Source organism: Eptatretus burgeri, chromosome 13, assembly GCF_056783735.1.
Source record: "Eptatretus burgeri isolate ZD-2024b chromosome 13, Ebu_testis_v1, whole genome shotgun sequence".
NCBI lineage: Eukaryota > Metazoa > Chordata > Myxini > Myxiniformes > Myxinidae > Eptatretus > Eptatretus burgeri.
In genome coordinates this window covers 52,681,871-52,701,053 of record NC_140973.1, presented here as the reverse complement: position 1 = coordinate 52,701,053, position 19,183 = coordinate 52,681,871, and the positions used below count along the sequence as shown (strand labels likewise).

The window sequence follows — 19,183 nt, the reverse complement described above, 5'->3', positions numbered from 1 at the left end:
GAGTTATCTGTACCAAACCATCAAAAATCGAATATTTGACCTCACTGTGACCTTGACCTTTGACCGATTTTGACCAAAATCCAATCAGCACTAGCCATCACCCTCCTGAATCACGTATTGTAATTTGACATTGGTAGCTTCTTCCGTTCGAGTTATCTGTACCAAACCATCAAAAATCGAATATTTGACCTCACTGTGACCTTGACCTTTGACCGATTTTGACCAAATTCTAATCACCACTTGCCATCACCCTCCTGAATCACGTGGTGTAATTTGACATTGGTAGCTTCTTCTGTTCTCGAGTTATCGTGCCTACAAACAAACAAACAAACAAACAAACAAACATACAAACGGAAGTCATCAATATACTTACGAAATCTAAAGATTCTGTAAGTATATAGTAACGTAAGTATAAGTAACAAACAGAAATGGAAGTCCTCAATATACTTACGAAATCTTTAGATTCCGTAAGTAATAAACGGTTGGTAATGGAACACATCCCTGGCCTAGTACAGAGCATGGATTTTTGCATTATAATGGAAAAATCTCTTAGAGGGATTTCAGAGTAGCACCCAAGTAGTACACAGGAAAGCCTTGGGCCAAAACATTCGTTTTGTGGAGTTATAAGATGAACAAAAGATGTACAAAGTTCACCAAGTAATGCTTGTGCTGCAACAAAATAACTTTCCCAAAAGTGGATAGACCATGGAGACTGATATATAATGGAGAAAGAAAAAGGGTTGCTTCACACCCATACACTTAATGGCTCCAGCTTCATGGGATATGGCATCATCAGTAATGACTAATTGAATCATCATCATCACCAACTCTACAGTCTCACCCACCCATCATACCTTGAAGCAGTCAAGATGGAAGAAAGCCTTCAGCGACTCGATAAACATTGCAGCTCCACGACCTATTGGCTCCTTACAAGCGCAGCACTCTTTTCTACCTGCAACCCTGTATGGGCGGACATGGTGGAGATAAAGGTATGCTCAATAGTGGCATTGTCCAAACCTTTTGGAAATAATCCGTCATTTTGTGTATTAGTATATGCTGATGGACAAGTTGGGTGATTGAGGGTAAAAGGTAACGCACTGACAGTCAGGCAATAGGACAACAATCAGGGGGCATCCGATGGTCCTTACATCACAACGGCTGTATTTATTATATCCACCCATTTCAAACTTCCATTCTTTATTTACACACATCACTGGTAAGTTACTGAGATAAACACTTGTTTCATTGAAGTATTGGTCTCAACAGACATGCAAATGATGATCTCTAAAATCAATACATCCTTCTTCACCTCCAGCTATTTGTTGAGATTACATAGCATCACAAAAGGGCTCTGTGTGTTCAAGTGTTGAACAAAGTGTTGATATCAACCAAAATGGGTTTTTAAAAGACATTTGTGTGGATTTCAGAATTAACTAGACACCCTTACCTGCCTGGAGAAGGCTCTGGTGATCTTGGGTGAATCATGTCAAGGTTATCACTAGAATTTGTCCTACAGGCATTGAAGAAAAAAAACAGCAAAAGTAAAACAAGAACAAAAAGGTCAAAATGACATTTTCAGGACAATGGCAGACAAGATCATCATCATCATCTTGGACAATAATAAGGCTATTTTGCACCGAATTGTAAGTGGGTGGATGGGCACCAACCAGACCATTTAGCATAAAAACATCATAGCATATCAAACAACCCACCCATGTATCAAATATACAAGGTGGAAATGCTTGAACATCACTGCTTCTTTCAAATGCAGCACAAGGCTGCGGGTTAGCATCATTGGTTGAGGGTGAGACTAGGCCACTGATGCAGTGCCGCCTTGTAGATTAGAGCAGGAATTTGGGATTTCTTCATGGTGCTGGCGATAGCTCGGCAACTCTTTGTGAAGGGCACCATAAAAATCTTTAGCATCTACCAACTAATGCCGGCAGATGGGACGTCCGGTTTATTGGCCATCCGAGGGATGGCGCACACACACATGGAGGAATCTGCCTGCGAAACACCAGAATGACAGTTTAAACCTGGGCCAAGATTCAAACCCAAGCTGGACTGCATAGAGGTGAGTGCACATACCTCCAAGCCATCCTGTAAACCCAACAGCACTGTCAGGTATCCAGGCATCTTACGACAATGTCAAGCTGGCCAACTGGAGCAAAGCAATAGCTGAACTGATTCTTAATAATAATAATAATAATAATAATAATAATAATAATAACAACAACACCTGGAGATGAAAAAAACACGGAACAATGAGTAAAACACCAAGTTTAACATTTTTTAAACTTCCATGCTCGTTCTAACAGGTCGGTGACCAAACTCAGGATTATAACTAATTGAATTCTCCCAGGGTAATCAATTCACCAAAACCATCAGTGCAGCAAAATATCAGGAACACAGGCAAAGCAAGTCTCTAATAATTAATAATTCAAGCACACGAGACAGATACTGGGCAAAAAAAAAGAGAGGAGAATAAACATAAGTACGTACAATAACCTCTTGTAAACAAAACTAAGTCCATGCTTTGGGAGAAAACTAAGCAAATCAGAGGGCAAAAGCACAAGTTGTAGTGGACTGGTGCGTGACGGCACATTGAGCGGGCGACATCGTAGACTGGAATACACACATATATATATATATATACATATACATATATATATATATATACAGTATATAAAAAAATTTTTTTTTTTTTTTTTTTTGTATACCTTGGTCGAGGCTCGTATGAGAGCTAACACACAACTCACAGCAAGGAGGCATGAGACAAGAGGGGCGGGAGTGGAAGGGACAAAACAGTGGGGAACAGACACATTAGGTAAACTGTGGAAGGGAGAGGGATGGGGATGGGACGGGGAACATGGCGAAGAGAAGATGGACATTTCAGGGACTTTCAGGAAGGAAAGCAGGAGAAATGAAGGAAGTGGGCTTGGGTGGATTTATCGGGGGTAGAAAAGATCGAGGATTTGGATGGGGGAAGATAAGAGGTGGTGGTGAACAGCTGTTTTGAAAGCCTGGAGGGAAGAATGGGAAAGAATAGAGTGAGGAAGTTTATTCCAAAGGCGGGAAAAAAGAGGAATGAAAGAGTGAAGATGAGCAGTGATTCGTGATTTTGGTAGTTTTACCTGAAGGGGGTTGTTGGCGGACCTTGAACGCCCTGTGGAAATGTGGTGGGGACAAATCGCAGAGAGAGCAGGGGGGGCAAGGCTGGAGAGGAGTCGGTAGAAGACAGAAAGACCACCGACCAACCTGCGGTGATTGAGTGAGAGGCCCAAAGACTCAGCTTCATTGCGGGAGATGCCGATGATCTTAAATGCCCTGGTTTCGACAGCGTGAAGCCGAGAAAGGTGGGAGGCAGGAGCACCAGCCCAGAGGGGTACTCCATCAGGCTACGGACAAAAGCTTTGTAAGTGGTCAGGAGCTCAAGAGGGCCGAGGAAGGACTTAGCATGACGGAGGATTCCCAGTCGGCGACTGGCTTTTGAGGCGAGGTTGGAAATGTGACTTTCCCAGGAAAGGTCATGGCAGATAGTGAGACCTAGAAGCTTGAAAGAAAAGACTTCTTCCAGAGGATTGTTGAGAAAGTGGATGGGGGGTTTTGTAAACGGTCCTTTCGAAGAGACATAGTGAGAGTGTGAGATTTGTCTGGATTGAAAGACATGGAATATATATATTATTATTTTTTTAAGAAGAAGAAGGTGCTTCCAACCAAAAGTAAAAACTTGATCGACTGCTAATTTGAGCAACAAAGCAAGAGCAGACCCGGTCTCAGGGCAATGTTTCATTGGCTTCACAGCTGGCTTCATCAGGCACAATAGACCAAGCCGGCGAAACGTTGCCCTGAGACCGGGTCTGCTCTTGGTTTGTTGCTCAAATTAGCAGTCGATCAAGTTTTTACTTTTGGTTGGAAGTGCCTTCTGTAAAAATGTGTAATCCCAACCGCCCCAATTATATATATATACATATATATATATATATATATATATATACATATATACATACATATATACATATATATACATATATACATATATATATATATACATATACACATATATATATATATATATACATACATATATACATATATATATATACATATATATATATACATATATATATATATATATATATATATATATATATATATATATATATATATATATATATACATATACACACACAGTATCTCACAAAAGTGAGTCCACCCTTTACAAAAATGTACATATTTTGTTGTAACTTTTTACTTCGATGTATTATAAACACAAGACTCAAAGAAATGCTAGAGTAGACATTCTGTCATACATGAACAGGCCCAAAACATTTATTCTGTGGAAACAATGTGGCATACTGGGCATATCTGTGAAAAGGGGGGGGGCAACAAAAGTGAGTACACCCAATGTACTTTTCTCACATTGAAGCGTTATTGTTTTCAGTATTTTGTATGTCCACCATTGTTTTTGAGCACAGCAGCTATTCTACTCGGTATGGAGTTGACCAGGGTTTCACATGTCTTTGCTGGGATCCTGGTCCACTCCTCTGCAATGACTTCTCAACACCTTTAGTCCCTCAACCTTACATTTCAGGATGCCCCACAGGTGTTCTATTGGGTTTACATCAGGTGACATGCTTGGCCACTCCAACACATTGACCTTCGACTTCTTCAGAAAGGCAGTTGTCTGCTTGGAACGATGCTTCCGATCGTTTTCGTGCTGAAATACAGCTCCTCTACCAAGTTTTCGCAGGGAGGGTAACATCTTCTCCTTCAGGATGTCACAGTACATCGAAGAATCCATGTTTCCCTCGATGAACTTGAGCTCTCCAGTACCAGCAGCACTCATGCTTCCCCAAACCATGAAACTACCACCACCATGCTTGACAGTAGGGATAACGCATTTGTCTTGGTACTGTTCCCCAGGTCGCCACCAGACACGCTGCACTCCATCAGATCCAAACAAATTGATCTTCGTTTCATCAGACCAGAGGACATGTTGCCAGTAGTCCAGGGGCTTGGATTGATGTGCTTCAGCAAACTGTTTGCGAGATTTCTTGTGGCTCTGCTTCAGGAGAGGCTTCCGCCTTGGACGCCGCCCATGCAATCCGATCCGATGGAGTGTGCGACGTATGGTTTGCGCACTAACAGACTGGCCAGCAGCTGGAGAAATCTCTTCAGCAATCTTGGCGGCACTTTGTCATCTGTCTTGGTGGACTAGATTCTGAACTTGGCGAACAGTACGTGCAGTCATCTTTACTGGTCTGCCCTGGTGAGCGCAACTCATTGTTGTACGCTTCTTGGAGAACCTCTGGATGACCTTGGCCATGGTGTTGGGGCTTACTTTCAAAGAAGCACCGATCTTCTTGCATCCTTTGCCATTTTTATGTTTGGCAACGATTTGATCTTTGACATCTTTCGAGAGCTCTTTACCATGAAGAGCCAGGCTGCTTTCTCAATGGCAATTGGTACCGTATTTCCTATGCAATTATTTCTTCAGCAAGCAGATAGACAATTACTGCATTGAGTACACTTCTTCACTTTTAACATACCAGGGAGGTTTCAGCTCTATGGACATTGTGTGTATTGCTTGGTGCATATTTGTACCTTTAACACGCTTTGACTTAAGTATGCAGAAAATGATGAAAATGGAAGCTGTTTTACCATGCTTGACTTACTTCTTGTGCAGACAATAGCAGGGGTGTACTCACTTTTGTTGACTCCTCTTTCAGAAATATTCGTAATATGCCACATTGTTTTTATGGAATGGCAGTTTTGTGCCTGCGTACATATTGCAGAATGTCTACTAAGTCATCAACTCTAAGCTTTTGCTTCTAGCACAGCTGCTTAAAAAGTTACACTGAAATATTTACATATTTGTGAGAGGTGTACTCACTTTTGTGAGATACTGTTTCTCCTAAAGCATTAATAGAGTATTGCCGTTTATCCTAAAACATTCATATACCAGTTTGGGCTACAACCGATATATAGCAATACCCCGGTTTGTGCGAAGAATATGTTCCTGAGAGATTTACGCAACAGCAATTTCGCACAGAATGGGGCTCAAAGTATTGTGTTAATGAGGATACGAGGACCACACTTGTTATTCTGGGCACATCACAATCGTACTATATATATATCAACTGTAATAATCTGATATCATAAATGTATAATATTAAACAAATAAATCTTTTTTTCATAAATACCAGTTCAGCCTATACACTACATGTACCAGTTTGGTCTTCACCTTGTATACCAGTTTAGCCTCCAACCTATGTATACTAGTTATCCAATACATAGCAGTTTGACTTTCTCCAATATTTATCATAAAAAGGAAGACACTTACCTTCGTAATCCCATATCCTCAGAGTTGAGATGGAGATTGCTGAGCTCCACCGCAAGAGATCTTGGCCTCTCCTTCGGTGACATTTCACTCCGACATTGGATCCAGCTTTGGTCATCTGCATGCATTGTGGAACGTTTGGAATGGTAACTTAGCCCCTTGCCTGCTAACTCATTTATGCGGATCCAGCTGCTGTCTCTCTGGACAGCTACAGCTTTGCGCATCTCCTGTATCACTTTATTGCGTTGTTGCACAGCTGAGGAGCTCTCCACCTTGACCAAAGATTGGTGACCCACAAGAGACTCTGATAAAGATGGGATGATGGAGAAAGAACAGGTTTTATCAGAAAAATGCATAATTTTAATTAATTTCTCAATCATACAATTATTGCTGAAAAAAATAAAAAATAAAATTAAATAAAAGGAGAGGACTTCAACAGATGCTACATTTATGATTCCTTCATGAATGTGCACTAATAAATGCCAGTGTGTGTGTGTGTGTGTGTGTGTGTGTGTGTGTGTGTGTGTGTGTGTGTGTGTGTGTGTGTGTGTGTGTGTGTGTGTGTGTGTGTGTGTGTGTGTGTGTGTGTGTGTGTGTGTGTGTGTGTGTGTGTGTGTCAGAGCATCTCCCCCATAACTCCAAAACTATAAAACTGAGCAGCCTGAAACTTTACATGTGTACTAAGAAAACTATAAGGAAGTGCAAGAATGAAAATTGGTTGTTTGGGTTAATTAAAACACCCCTTTGGAAGATAATTAACGAACCTGATTTAATTATATCCTTCATCAGGTGACCCTCAGCCACATCACTCTCTGGGGTCTTAAGGTGTATCCTGGGTTACCAAACTGGGGTCTGAACCCACCATGTTTTTTTTTGGCTTGCTCAACCATGCCTCGACTTGGAAGAGGCCACAATGATTTCTGAACAATAAAGTTTTAGGTTTCACCCCCCCCCCCACTTTCCTCACTCATATTATCGAATGCCTGTTCATCATAGGTACAAATTGCTGGGTACATTGCAGTGCTTATAAACGCCCGGAGACATCAGCGTTCTTTGCTTTATTTCATTTCTGCACATGCGATCATCACGAGAATCTCTTAAACTAAGCTGAATTACAAATTTTAAGCTCCAGAATTGAACTTGGCAGCAGTTCCGACTCTTAGAAAAGTGTTCATTTGGACATATTTGACATTTTGGACGTCTCCAAGAGTTGTATGTTTAATATGACGGGTTGGTGATTGCTAATCGCGCGTCAAGCCAGCTGTTTCTTATCAACCGTTTTGTTGGAGTGATTAAGCCACTTGGTGAGCGCTCAACAATATTCACACCATCACTGAATACTGTATGTCGATCGACTTGAATAAAGTTTAGAGATACTCACCTACGTTGGCCACGCGTTGTTCTGCGGTGCAACAGGCGGTGGCTAGCTCACTGAAAATGTGAAATTTTATTTTCCACAACGTTTCTCCTTTTTGTGTGCTCTCCCATTATATGACCCATCACTTCAGCAGAGATAAATACAAATAGAAATTAAGTGCTTCGTTTTTAAAAGTTTCTTCAACCGTTTTGTGGATTGCTTGGTGAAGCCACTTGGTGCGCGTTCTTCAAGCTTCAAATCATTGGCGATACTGTGGTCCGATACCAGAAGTAGGAAGGCAAAATAAGTTGTAAGATCACAATGAGTAAAACATGCTTTCAGTTGTTATGAGGTAATGAATCACCACATCACGACAGGAAAGCAGAGGTATGCGTGCTCACTCTAAGCTGGCCAGCCTGGGTACGAATCCTGACTCAGCTATAAACTGTCATCGTGGTGTTTCACAGGCAGCGTGATTCAACAATGTGTGTGTCGTCTCTCGGATGGACGTTAAATTGGGCGTCACATCTGCCGGAATATATATGTATGTATGTATATATATATATATATATATATATATATATATACATACACATCTCCAGCATGTACGAATCAGATTCGGAGTGAGCCAATCAGAGGGGTGCAAAGGTCGCTGCATGTATGCAGCATACAGCATGCAAGCATGCCAGGTAGATAGTGTGGGTTCTAAATGCTCCCGCCCAAGGTCTTTAAAGTATCCAAGTGTGTGTGTGTGTGTGTGTGTGTGTGTGTGTGTGTGTGTGTGTGTGTGTGTGTGTGTGTGTGTGTGTGTGTGTGTGTGTGTGTGTGTGTGTGTGTGTGTGTGTGTGTGTGTGTGTGCGCGTGCGCGCATTTGGTTATTAACCATAAGGTAACATTCTCTTTGCTAACCCCACCCTCCTCCCCTCGCCTCTCTCCTCCCACCCAATTAAAATAAAATGCAGAACTCTCCTCCCACACGTCTGTGTCTGTCTGTCTCTGTCTCTCCTTCCTCCCTCCCCCACACCCTCCACCCTTAATATCCCCATCAGCGAAGCGACGGCTTGTATTTGCTGATCTCCAATAATTGTCAAAGTTGAATTTTTCTCCAACTCTTCATCGCTTCACTTCCTATCAAGATTGTGCTTCACATGCATTTCTTCCTCAAAAGTGGTAAAACCAACCAACCTCTCTCTGTATTTCGGTGGCTCTTTTGCAGAGCAGCACTCTGCCTGTCCTTCTCTCGGTGTGAACGCAACTCTGCTGATCGAGGCTCCATGCTCACCGGGGTGGATTTGAGGTCAGAGACACGCCGAGATGTAGCATCCTCCAACAACCGCTGTGCCAGGAGCCCGGTGGGATGCTGGCGCACTGCAACAAGCAAACACATTTTAAATTGGAATTTGTTGATGGGTCAATAATCCTAACTAGAGAGAGTTTCGAAACTGGAATTATTCGATGCTAAGAATGTATCTATACAATATGATCCAGCATCTGTGTGTCAGTTTCGCATCTCCTCCAAAACCACTGGTTGCACAAAGTTGAAAATGGTACCGTATTAATCACCAAGGACCCAGGCAGTGCAGGGTCAAAATAATTTGATTCAGTCATTAACATTTTCATTATTCTCATCGATAAATGCTCAGACAAAGCAAACGTGAATTACACTTCACATGGCTTGGCAACAAGTCACGAGATGCTGCCGATTGGCTGCGCGAGGCAAGATGCACAGTCTTGGGTTGGCTCCCGGCAAGTGACATGAATACAATTAAATAATTATTTATTGTTCCCTGTTCTTAGAATATCAAAACAAAAAAAAGTGCTACAAAACAACAGCAAAAAGTGTGCCTGGGGCCCTGGGCTTGCTAGTTTTTATATAATTAGCCCGTCCTCTGAAAAGCGGGAGACGCGGTTTTGTAATCGTAACTATTATTGTTAACCTATTACAAACCTGAACCTTTCCAGGACCTATTGGAGTACTTATTCAAACTGTACATTATCAACTACCTGCCCAGAGGTATGTCCAAATGCCATGTCATGTAAGTGACAGTGCTGTTGAAGTCCCTTGCAAGGCAAATTAAAGGCTCGTACATTGGGTGGTTTGCCATTACCTTCCCAATGCGGTCATAATTTGAACCAGCAACTTGGTGCATATTGGCTTTCAATTATTGAAATAAAAAGATCAATTGGGCCAAAAATTGGGTCGGCCTCTTTGTTGTTGCCATCCGAACCCACGGCTCATGAAGTTTGAGATCCCGGGTTCAAACCCCACATATTGTAATGGTTTGTCCACTGTCTAACAATGTCCAAGTAAAAGTACATCAATATGCCAGAATAATGTCCTGTGCACAATTTAGCTGCAAGCTCCTCTGTGAGTCTTAGATAAATGGAGGAAATAACTGCAGTAGAAACATGATTTATTGGTTGTCTGAAAAATGTACCGAATTATTTACAAGGGTTAAAGATATAATTGAAAAATCATGTCGTCACATAGTTTTCCCACCCTCCCCTCCTCCTATTCTTCCTCCCAAACTCCCCCCCCCTATTCTTCCTCCCAAACTCCCCCCCCCCCCAATCTTTGTTCTGCTTTTCTCAGAACATGGATACCTGTATAATCAAAAAGCCAGCAAGTTTCCAGTTCACATTTCACATAGATTCAATTCACTTGAGAAACAATTTTTTTTTTTCCAAGTAAAGTTTTTCGGAAGTGTTTATCAGAATGACTAAATGTGGCAAATTCATTTTTCCGATAAAACAAAAATTCAACAAATTCCAGTCACATCCCATTACCGAGAGGGTCTCTCGCTTGCTGGAACCCATGAGACTCTGTTGGTGTTGAGCTTATTCTAGTCCAGGGTCGCGCCTTAGTTTCTGGAGACACCTGACCCCCTCTCTGATCCTGAACTGCATCTCCAGCACCTCCTGATGTTCTTCTATGCTCCAGCCTTGGCACTCGGTCTTCCATCGTATCAGTCTGTGATCTAAATGGCATGTCCCTATCTTGTGTAGAGTCCATACTCATGTTCATCTCTTCATAATCATCTTGTTCGCTCCCCTTTTGTCTGTGCAGCTGCAAGTTCCTCTCTCGGTGTACATCCTTTTTGTCCTGCATACATATAGCATGACAACGAGCAATCACTTCCCAGGAAATGCTCACCATGGGAGTGTCGTGGCTCTGTATGGAATTGGATGCACAATTCAGAGCCATCACAAACCCATATCAGAGCATCCACACTCCAACCACAATCAGACAAATGGAGAGTTCCCACAGTACAGTGTGTGTGTGTGGCCTTTAAAGAGAGTAAAAAAAAAAAAAAAAAAAAAAGTGAAACATAAGCCAACTCACCGTTCCTTCGCCATTTTCCAAGTGATTACCTACAAATAAAGAAACCAAAATGTTATCCTGGCAAGCAGCAATACAACCTGTGGTTTGTGTTTGAATTCCAAACTGTTAAAAGTACAATGATGAAACACAAACATCTACTTTGTGTTGCATGCTTGGAACAAGATTGCCCATAAGGTGGGTACTCTGCGATGTGCATTTAATTTTCAAAAAATAAAAAAAATTGACTTCTACAAAGGACGAAATTTTTATTTTAGTTTGGTTGTTCTTCTCTTTGGTGATTGTTTACTAAGATTTTTGTACAATCCCTCACAGTCCTTGGCAAATCAGGACTACTCAGCCTACAAAGACCTTTGTCTGTAGCTCAATGGATGACTGCACTCACCTGTGGGTTGGGGCCCCAGCATCACAACGGTCTCTCCTGGAGGATCTGGAATCCAATGCTATAATCATTGACTTCTCCCACAAAACAATATAAAATCACAGCACAGAGCCTGACACTCGCTCATCACAGATGTGTTGGTGCCCTCCAGTTATTTTACCACCTCCCCTCAAGCTACCTCTACTCGTTCATCCCCCCCCCCCCGCCCGGCTCTCCAGGTCACGTGTTCTTTTAACACCTCCCCTCCTTGTGAAATTCCTAAAATCCAGGCTCACTAACTTCCACTCCTTTGTTCAAACTTAATTCCTCAGTCTATTCAAGTCCACACTTTTCTCTTGGACCTCAGGGTGGGAGTACAGCAGCACCTCGGGTCATCCTCTCCATGTCACATTTTATCAATCCTCATTCCATCCTTCCTTTCTAATTGTAGGTAATGATGCTTCCTTCCTTCTTCTCTGTTTGCCGCTTCCCCCCCTCCCCCTCTGAAAAAACGAGTAAAGATGTTAACCCTTTCCTCATTTTATCGACCAAAGCACTTAAACAAGCCACCACCAAGCAATTGCAACAGGAAACCCCACTCACACCCCCCCCCCCCCCCGCACTCTACAAATACAATCATCACCCACAAACAACATCCAATACATTGATTGAGCAGATGTCACTCAACAAGTGCAAGGTTGGGGAAAAATCCACAAATGCTGAGCTAGTCTTGTCCATTTCTCCCTCAGGTTTTGACTTCCCAGCTCCACCACTGGCAGCGACAGCAGCCCGACCACCACCATGCCCAGCCAATACGACACCCAAACGAATGACCCATCTCCTCGACGTCACCCCTCGAGGAGCTCTCATTGTGAGGTCCACCCCCTCCACAGCCATCTTCCAGTCCCAAGCCAATGCGCTCATCTCTAGATATCACATCTACAAGTAAGAGTCTGTGAAAAATATGAAGGTTGTTACCTCCACCACTGAAGGTGGATGGATGTTATGTTTTCACCCCTCTCTGTCTGTCTGTGAGCAGGATATCTCAAAAAGTTATGGACGGATTCAGACGGAATTTGGTGGACAGTTTACGTGTATGACAAGGAGGAAGCAATTATATTTTAGTGAAGATCCGGAGCTCGATTCAGATCAGAGAATGTAAATGATTCTTCACCATTGAGAGATGGCACTAAAATGATATATAGCATAACAGTTCAAAAAGTTGTGGACAGTTTATGACAAAACCAGGTGGAAGAGTTGGATAAGTGACAAGAACAAGCCTATTAGTTCGAGTCCGCATCCAGATCCGGCCGATCAGTAGGATACAAAATGTAAACTATTCAGCCTGGTGGAGGTACGTGCTCTACCAAGTGCCGTTCTAGTTCAATTCTGATTTGGATTAGTAGATCATTTATGGGAGGCTTATTGGTATATGAACGAGCTCAGGCATTTCTGGTTGACGTGGCAAATGAGACATTTCCTCATTTCTATCGGGCGAGGCTTTGAGATCAATCTTCATTCAAAACTTGACATCCCTGTTGCTCAACCAGTTAGTTTCACTTTGGCAAGAAGATCACTGTAATATCTTTTTTACATCAACATAAAAAAAGAAAAAGAAAAGAAAAAAGCAAGACAAAAACAATGGGTTACCTGGGATGCCAAAAAACTCAGATCGTCTCATTTGGTTTTGAACACTCATGGGGAAGGAATCTGAGGGGCGCATGAGAGAGGGTGGAGGGGGGGGGGAATAAGAGGGACCAACAGTCCGTATAGGTAAGTTAATAACATCTTTTTTCTTCTTTTTTTTAACAAGAAGTACGAGCTACTCTGAATAGATAAGTAAATAACATCATATTCTACCGGAGTCTGGTGTGCTCTGTATAGGTAAATGAATACCAAGTTTTACCGGAGCCTGAGCAACTAAAATCCAGCACTTGAGTGAATTTACATACAGTGTATTGGCTCGACAATCCATTTAGTGTTGCTGGAAGCTTATGCAAACTCTTGTGCAACTGAAATATGGTTCACAATAATAACAGGTTAATATGCCAAACAATCATGCCATTGAAACTAATGTTTCATTTCATTCCCCCATCAGAGGGTGGGAGGTACTTCCTGTGTCTTTTAGGGAATGGAACATGGCTGTCCTTGGACACTTGGAATAGTTTGAAGATTTCCTGATGATTTTTTTTGTGTCAAATTTAGGAAACTCCGTGGCTGAGCCACATATGCAGCATTAACCCAGGATGGCTGCTGCCTTCGGCCTCGACATCCAGTCATACTCAGTGGGATGAGGAGATAACATAGAATGACTATCCTAGCTAGAAGATCTCCAAACAAGAAGCATTCAATCATGGTCAGCTCCACACGAATGACACGTACCGTGGTGCGCTTCCTGCCGGGGGGGTTCCGTGTGTGAAATGGTGTCGATGGATGCCTGCATTGATTTGTCACCAAGGGGGGGGGGACCGGAGAGGAGAGGGGGGTGGTAAACAAGATACAACGATTAAAAGTGACAATGACAACACATAACCAGTCAAACAACACGTACAGTAACCAAGGTGGAAAACTTCAAATAGGAGCAACTGTTTAAAATATAAATAGCTGTGTTATGCCATTGATGACATAAACATTTCCACGACAGGTATTTGTCTTGATGTCCATCACTGGGGAAGGCTCATTTAATCTATACTGGAAACCAAGTCCAGCACAAGGAGAATGGAAGAGATAGCTTAAGCCGCTGTCACACCTTGACGTTTTAGCCAGCGTATGGCAACGTATCAAAATGTATATAAAACGCTGGCATACGCTGAACTATTGATGTTTTTTTCAGTTTTTGGCGCATTCATAACAAGTTGGACGTATGCATAACGTACACAGGACGTTTCGATAACATAGAGATAACTTATACCAATGAATGCTTAGCATGTTGTCGGAGTTCACAACCTATGCCCAACTATAGTCTAACTTATGCATAGCGCGTGGCAGCGTATCGCCGACGATCACGTGGCGTAGCCTATTAAAAGGCTGCCGCTCGACGATTCAAATCATAACCGCACTAGACATCGAAATGTCAAGGCCCTGTCACACCTTGACGTTTTAGCCAGCGTATGCCGACGTATGAAAAATTTGCCGAACCAAGCTGGCGCACGTCGAATATGTTATGGGTAAGTTTTGTATACGTTAAGAGCACACTGAAGCACGCTGGCATACGTCATAGTACACCGAGCACGTCGACAAATTTTAAGCATGCTTAAAATTTTCGACGTATGCCAGCGTATGACGCACACGTTCCGCATACGCTGCCCATAAGTTGTAGGCACGTTACGTGATCGTTGACACACGTGCTTGTAAGTTACTCATCAGTCGAAACATGTCGAGGTAATGTTTAGCTACCAAAAACTTATTTCTAACCTATGAGTAACGTGCTTTGAACCTATATGTAACGTATCTCCAACGCATATTGACGTATGTAGACGTATTTGACGTCTTCCGGACAACCACATAACTTACTGAACGTGTGTCTAACTTACAGCTGTCGTATAATGGCGTATTGGCAGCGTTTAGGGGAATTGGTATATAAAAATGGGGTTCACACAGGAGGAACCCGTCAGTGTTCCGGACTCCCTGGTTTTTTTTTGGTTTTTTTCTTCGGCATGACTGTGATGTTGACACTTCGATTTCTAGTGCGGTTATGATTTAAATCGTTGAGCGGCAGCCAATTAATTATATTATATTATAACCGCACTAGAAATCGAAGTGTCAACATCACTGTCATGCCAAAGAAAAAAAAAAGAAAAAAACCATGGAGTCTGGAACACTGACAGGTTCCTCCTGTGAAGCCCATTTTTATATACCAATTCCCCTAAACGCTGACAATACGCCATCATATGGTAGCTGCAAGTTAGAAACACATTCAGTAAGTTCTGTGGTCATCCGGAAGACGTCAAATACGTCTACATACGTCAATGTGTGTTGGAGATACGTTACATATAGGTTCAAAGCACGTTACTCATAGGTTAGAAATAAGTTTCGGGTACGCTAAACATTAAGGCCCTGTCACACCTTGACGTTTTAGCCAACGTATGCCGATTTTTGAATTTTTTTTCTAAAACGATGGCACACGTTGAATACGTTATGGGTAAGTTTTGATAACATTGAGAGCACGCTGGCATACGTCGTAGTACGTTGCCATACGTCGTTGTACGTTGGCTTTAAACATTGTACTTTTCGGTTGTCCTCAAATTTTTTCATGCTTGAAATTTCACGACGTATGCCGGCGTATGACTCACACATTCCGCTACGCTGGCCACAAGTTGTAGGCACGGTCTGCGATCGTTGACAGACGTCAACACATGCTACTTGTAAGTTAATCATAAGTTGAGACACGCCGAGGTAATGTTTAGCGTACCCGAAACTTATTTCTAACCTATGATTAACCTGTTGTTGGCACGTTACGCGATCGTTGCCACACATCGACAGACGTTACTTTTAAGTTACTCATAGGCTGAAAGACGTCGGTATAATGGATCGTCCTTGCGTCAGCGTCCACGGCCACGGCCAGGACACTTATTTGCAGCATTCTTCAAACTTTTCTTCGGCATGACAAGGATGTTCACACTTCGATGTCTAGCTTGGCTATGATTCCAATTGTCCATCGGCAGCGTCTATTTAAAATAGTCGAGTTTGAGCGTTTTAACACGTTCAGAAGAAACGCTTCAAATTTCCAAACCCCAACGTCAAAAAAAAAAAAAAAACAAAGGCGAGTGACAGCAATTTAAATCGTTCATTGTAAACAATGAAACTAGCTGAGTGGTACCGTTTAAAAGTCGTTGAGTGTAAAAAAATCCAATTGTTGAGCGCAAGCGTCTACTTTCAATAGTGGAGATGCAGCCATTTGAATCGTTGAGTGGCAGCCTATGAACCTACCCGTGGACACGCGGACGCAAGGACGATCCATCATAACCCACACCCTCCCCCTCACACCCACCTACTACTGCCAACATGAACAAACTACTACTAATACTAATACTAATACTAATACTGATACTGATACTGTTACTGCTGACATGGACATCGACTCAAAAAGGACTCGAAAACACTGTTGGGTTCCCCTTTTATGAACACCATTTTTATATACTAATTCCCAAAACCGCTGGGAACACGTCTTTATATGGCAGTTGTAAGCTAGAAACACATTCATTTTTTTTTTTTTTGTCGACCGGAAGACGTCATTGGAATACGTCTACATACGTCAATGTGTGTTGGGACTACGTAAAGAATTGGTTCAAAGCACGTCAAACATAAGTTAGAAATAAGTTTCGCGTAAAAAAGACATTACCGCGACGTGTTTCGACTTATGAGTAGCTTATAAGTAGCGTTTGTGGACGTGTGTAAGCGTCCACATATCGTGTGTAAAACTTATCCTCATCGCATGCGGAACGTGTGTCATACGCCGAGTACGTCGTAAAATTTTGAACATGTTCAAAATTTCTTGACGTACTCTACTTACTACGACTTATGATAGCGTATTTAGCATTCTACTCGTGCATACCAAACTTACCCATCCCGTATTCGACGTGCCTCCAACGTTTTAGACACACTTTTTGTTACGTCGGCATACGCTGGCAAGATCGCCAAGGTGTGACCGCGATTTTGACCCTTCCATTTCTACGGCAGTTATGATTCGAATCGTTGTGCGTCAGCCTTTTAATAGGCTACGTCACGACATCGTCGGCGATGCGTGCAACACGCTATGCCCGAGTTAGACTATCGTTGGGCATCGGTTGTGTAGGCCGACAACAGGTTCAGCATTCGTTGGTATAAGTTATCTATAACACAACGAAACGTTTTGTGTAGTTACCAATGCGTTATACATAAGACCAAGTCGCTATGAATACGTCCGAATCTTTAAAAAAATACATCAAAAGTTCAACGTAAGCCAGCGTTTTACATAAATTTTAACACGTTGCCATCGCTGGCTAAAACGTCAAGGTGTGACCGGGCCTTTACCGAGACATGTTTCGACTTATGAGTAACTTACAAGTCACGTGTGTCAACGATCGGATAACGTGCCTACAACTTATGGCCAGCGTATGCGGAACGTGCGAGTCATACGCTGGCATATGTCGAAAAATTTTGAGCATGTTAAAATTTGTCGACGAGCTCGGCATACTTCGACATGCTCTTAACGTATACAAAACTTACCCATAACTTATTCGACGTATGCCAGCGTTTTAGACAAATTTTTCATACGTCGGCATACGCTGGCTAAATCGTCAAGTTGTGACAGCCCCTTTAGAGAAAGAACCCCAAATTTTCCACTTTATAGCCAAAAGCCTTTTATCCAAAGTCTGACAGGCTGCACCGTGTTGATTGTTTACAATCAACTTCCAATAAAAATAAATTTCTCAAACAAGTATTTCATATGTTATAGACTTATTATTTGTATAATTTCTAGGCTGGCAGGACGACCCAGAGCTACGCACACTCACCTCTTAGTTGCCGAGCCTGGGTTTGCATCTCGGCCCAGTCAGCCCAGATATAAACTGTTATCCCAGTGTTTCACAGGCAGGATGATTAATGAATATGTGTGCCGTCTCTCGAATGGATATTAAACTGCGTGTCTCATCGACCAGTATTAGTTGACGAATATTAAAGATCTCACGGTGTCATTCGTAAAGAGTAAGTGAGCTATCACCAGCACCATGAACAAATTACAAATTCCTGCTATAACTTAGAGGGCATTACATCAGCAGCACAGCTGCGCCCTCAGCCAATGATGTGGCCCCACAGCCTTGTGTTGCATATGAAAGAATAATAATCACGTGTTGAATCCTTAAAAAAAAAATCCACATGAAGATGACCAAAACAAAACTCGAAGGGCACTCTGTGGAGTGCATACCTCTGCCCCGTAATGCCCGATTCACGAGACCATATCTGGCCTAATACATTTTTGAGATATTGTGCTAAATATCGTTTTTGACTCTCTCAATGGTGAGGAATCACTTAAAAAATTATAGTAGTCGGATCCGGATTAGGATCTTCACCAAAATTGAATCAATTAATCGTGGTCACACACACATGTCCACAAAGTGTCGTCCGAATCCATCTGCAACTTTTTGAGAAGTTGTGATATGTATATATATATATATATATATATATATATATATATATATATATATATATATATATATATATATATATATATATTTTGTTATGGCTGTGGAAATTCGCAAACCACCATTCAGGTCCCTTTGGTGAGATAACTCTAAGTACATGTGTAGTTAGCCCCAAACCCGTTGTTTAGAGGGAAATTTATGCGATTCATTCGGGCTGCGACGCTTTGAGTTAGGCGTTTTTCTGTTCTATCTTTATTTTGAACCGACCATCAAACCACCACCAAAAACCCTCCGCCACCCTCACCTCTCTCCTTCTTTGGCCATTCCCGCACCACCTGTGAACACTGAGCGTAGGGCTGTCTTGGGCTCGTTCAAAATACGCACCGAGCCGCGAGTGCAAATAGCGGTCTTTCCGGGGGAGAATTCGGATCAAGAATGCTACATGCCCACTTCTGATCCATCCAATCAGCAAGCGCGGAGCGGCTTGGCCCCGCCTCCAGGCGCGTCCGTATGAAATTGAAATATGCAAATTCTAGGATCAGGGGAGGTTCACGCCCACTTTTCCTCCTTCCAATGGGCAAGCGTGGCTCCGCCCCCGAGCTCATCCGGATCCGGAAATTTGCATATTGGTTCTCCTGCCGGCCTATAAAACGCCGAGCGC

The 19,183-nt window shown here is 42.4% G+C and overlaps 1 protein-coding gene across 2 annotated transcripts in view; it reads right to left on the bottom strand.

The window, feature by feature from the left end:
- Positions 1-19,183, bottom strand: part of LOC147014484 (uncharacterized) — a 99,781-nt gene that overhangs the window by 18,947 nt on the left and 61,651 nt on the right. For both annotated transcript variants that reach the window (XM_085852472.1, XM_085852473.1), the window contains exons 17-24: positions 13,784-13,838; positions 13,052-13,111; positions 11,044-11,072; positions 10,488-10,803; positions 8,886-9,068; positions 6,347-6,647; positions 1,448-1,510; positions 855-960 (exon numbers count right to left, since the gene is read on the bottom strand). In XM_085852472.1, coding sequence (XP_085708598.1) covers positions 855-960; positions 1,448-1,510; positions 6,347-6,647; positions 8,886-9,068; positions 10,488-10,803; positions 11,044-11,072; positions 13,052-13,111; positions 13,784-13,838 — 1,113 coding nt within the window. The remainder of the gene's footprint in view (positions 1-854; positions 961-1,447; positions 1,511-6,346; positions 6,648-8,885; positions 9,069-10,487; positions 10,804-11,043; positions 11,073-13,051; positions 13,112-13,783; positions 13,839-19,183) is intronic.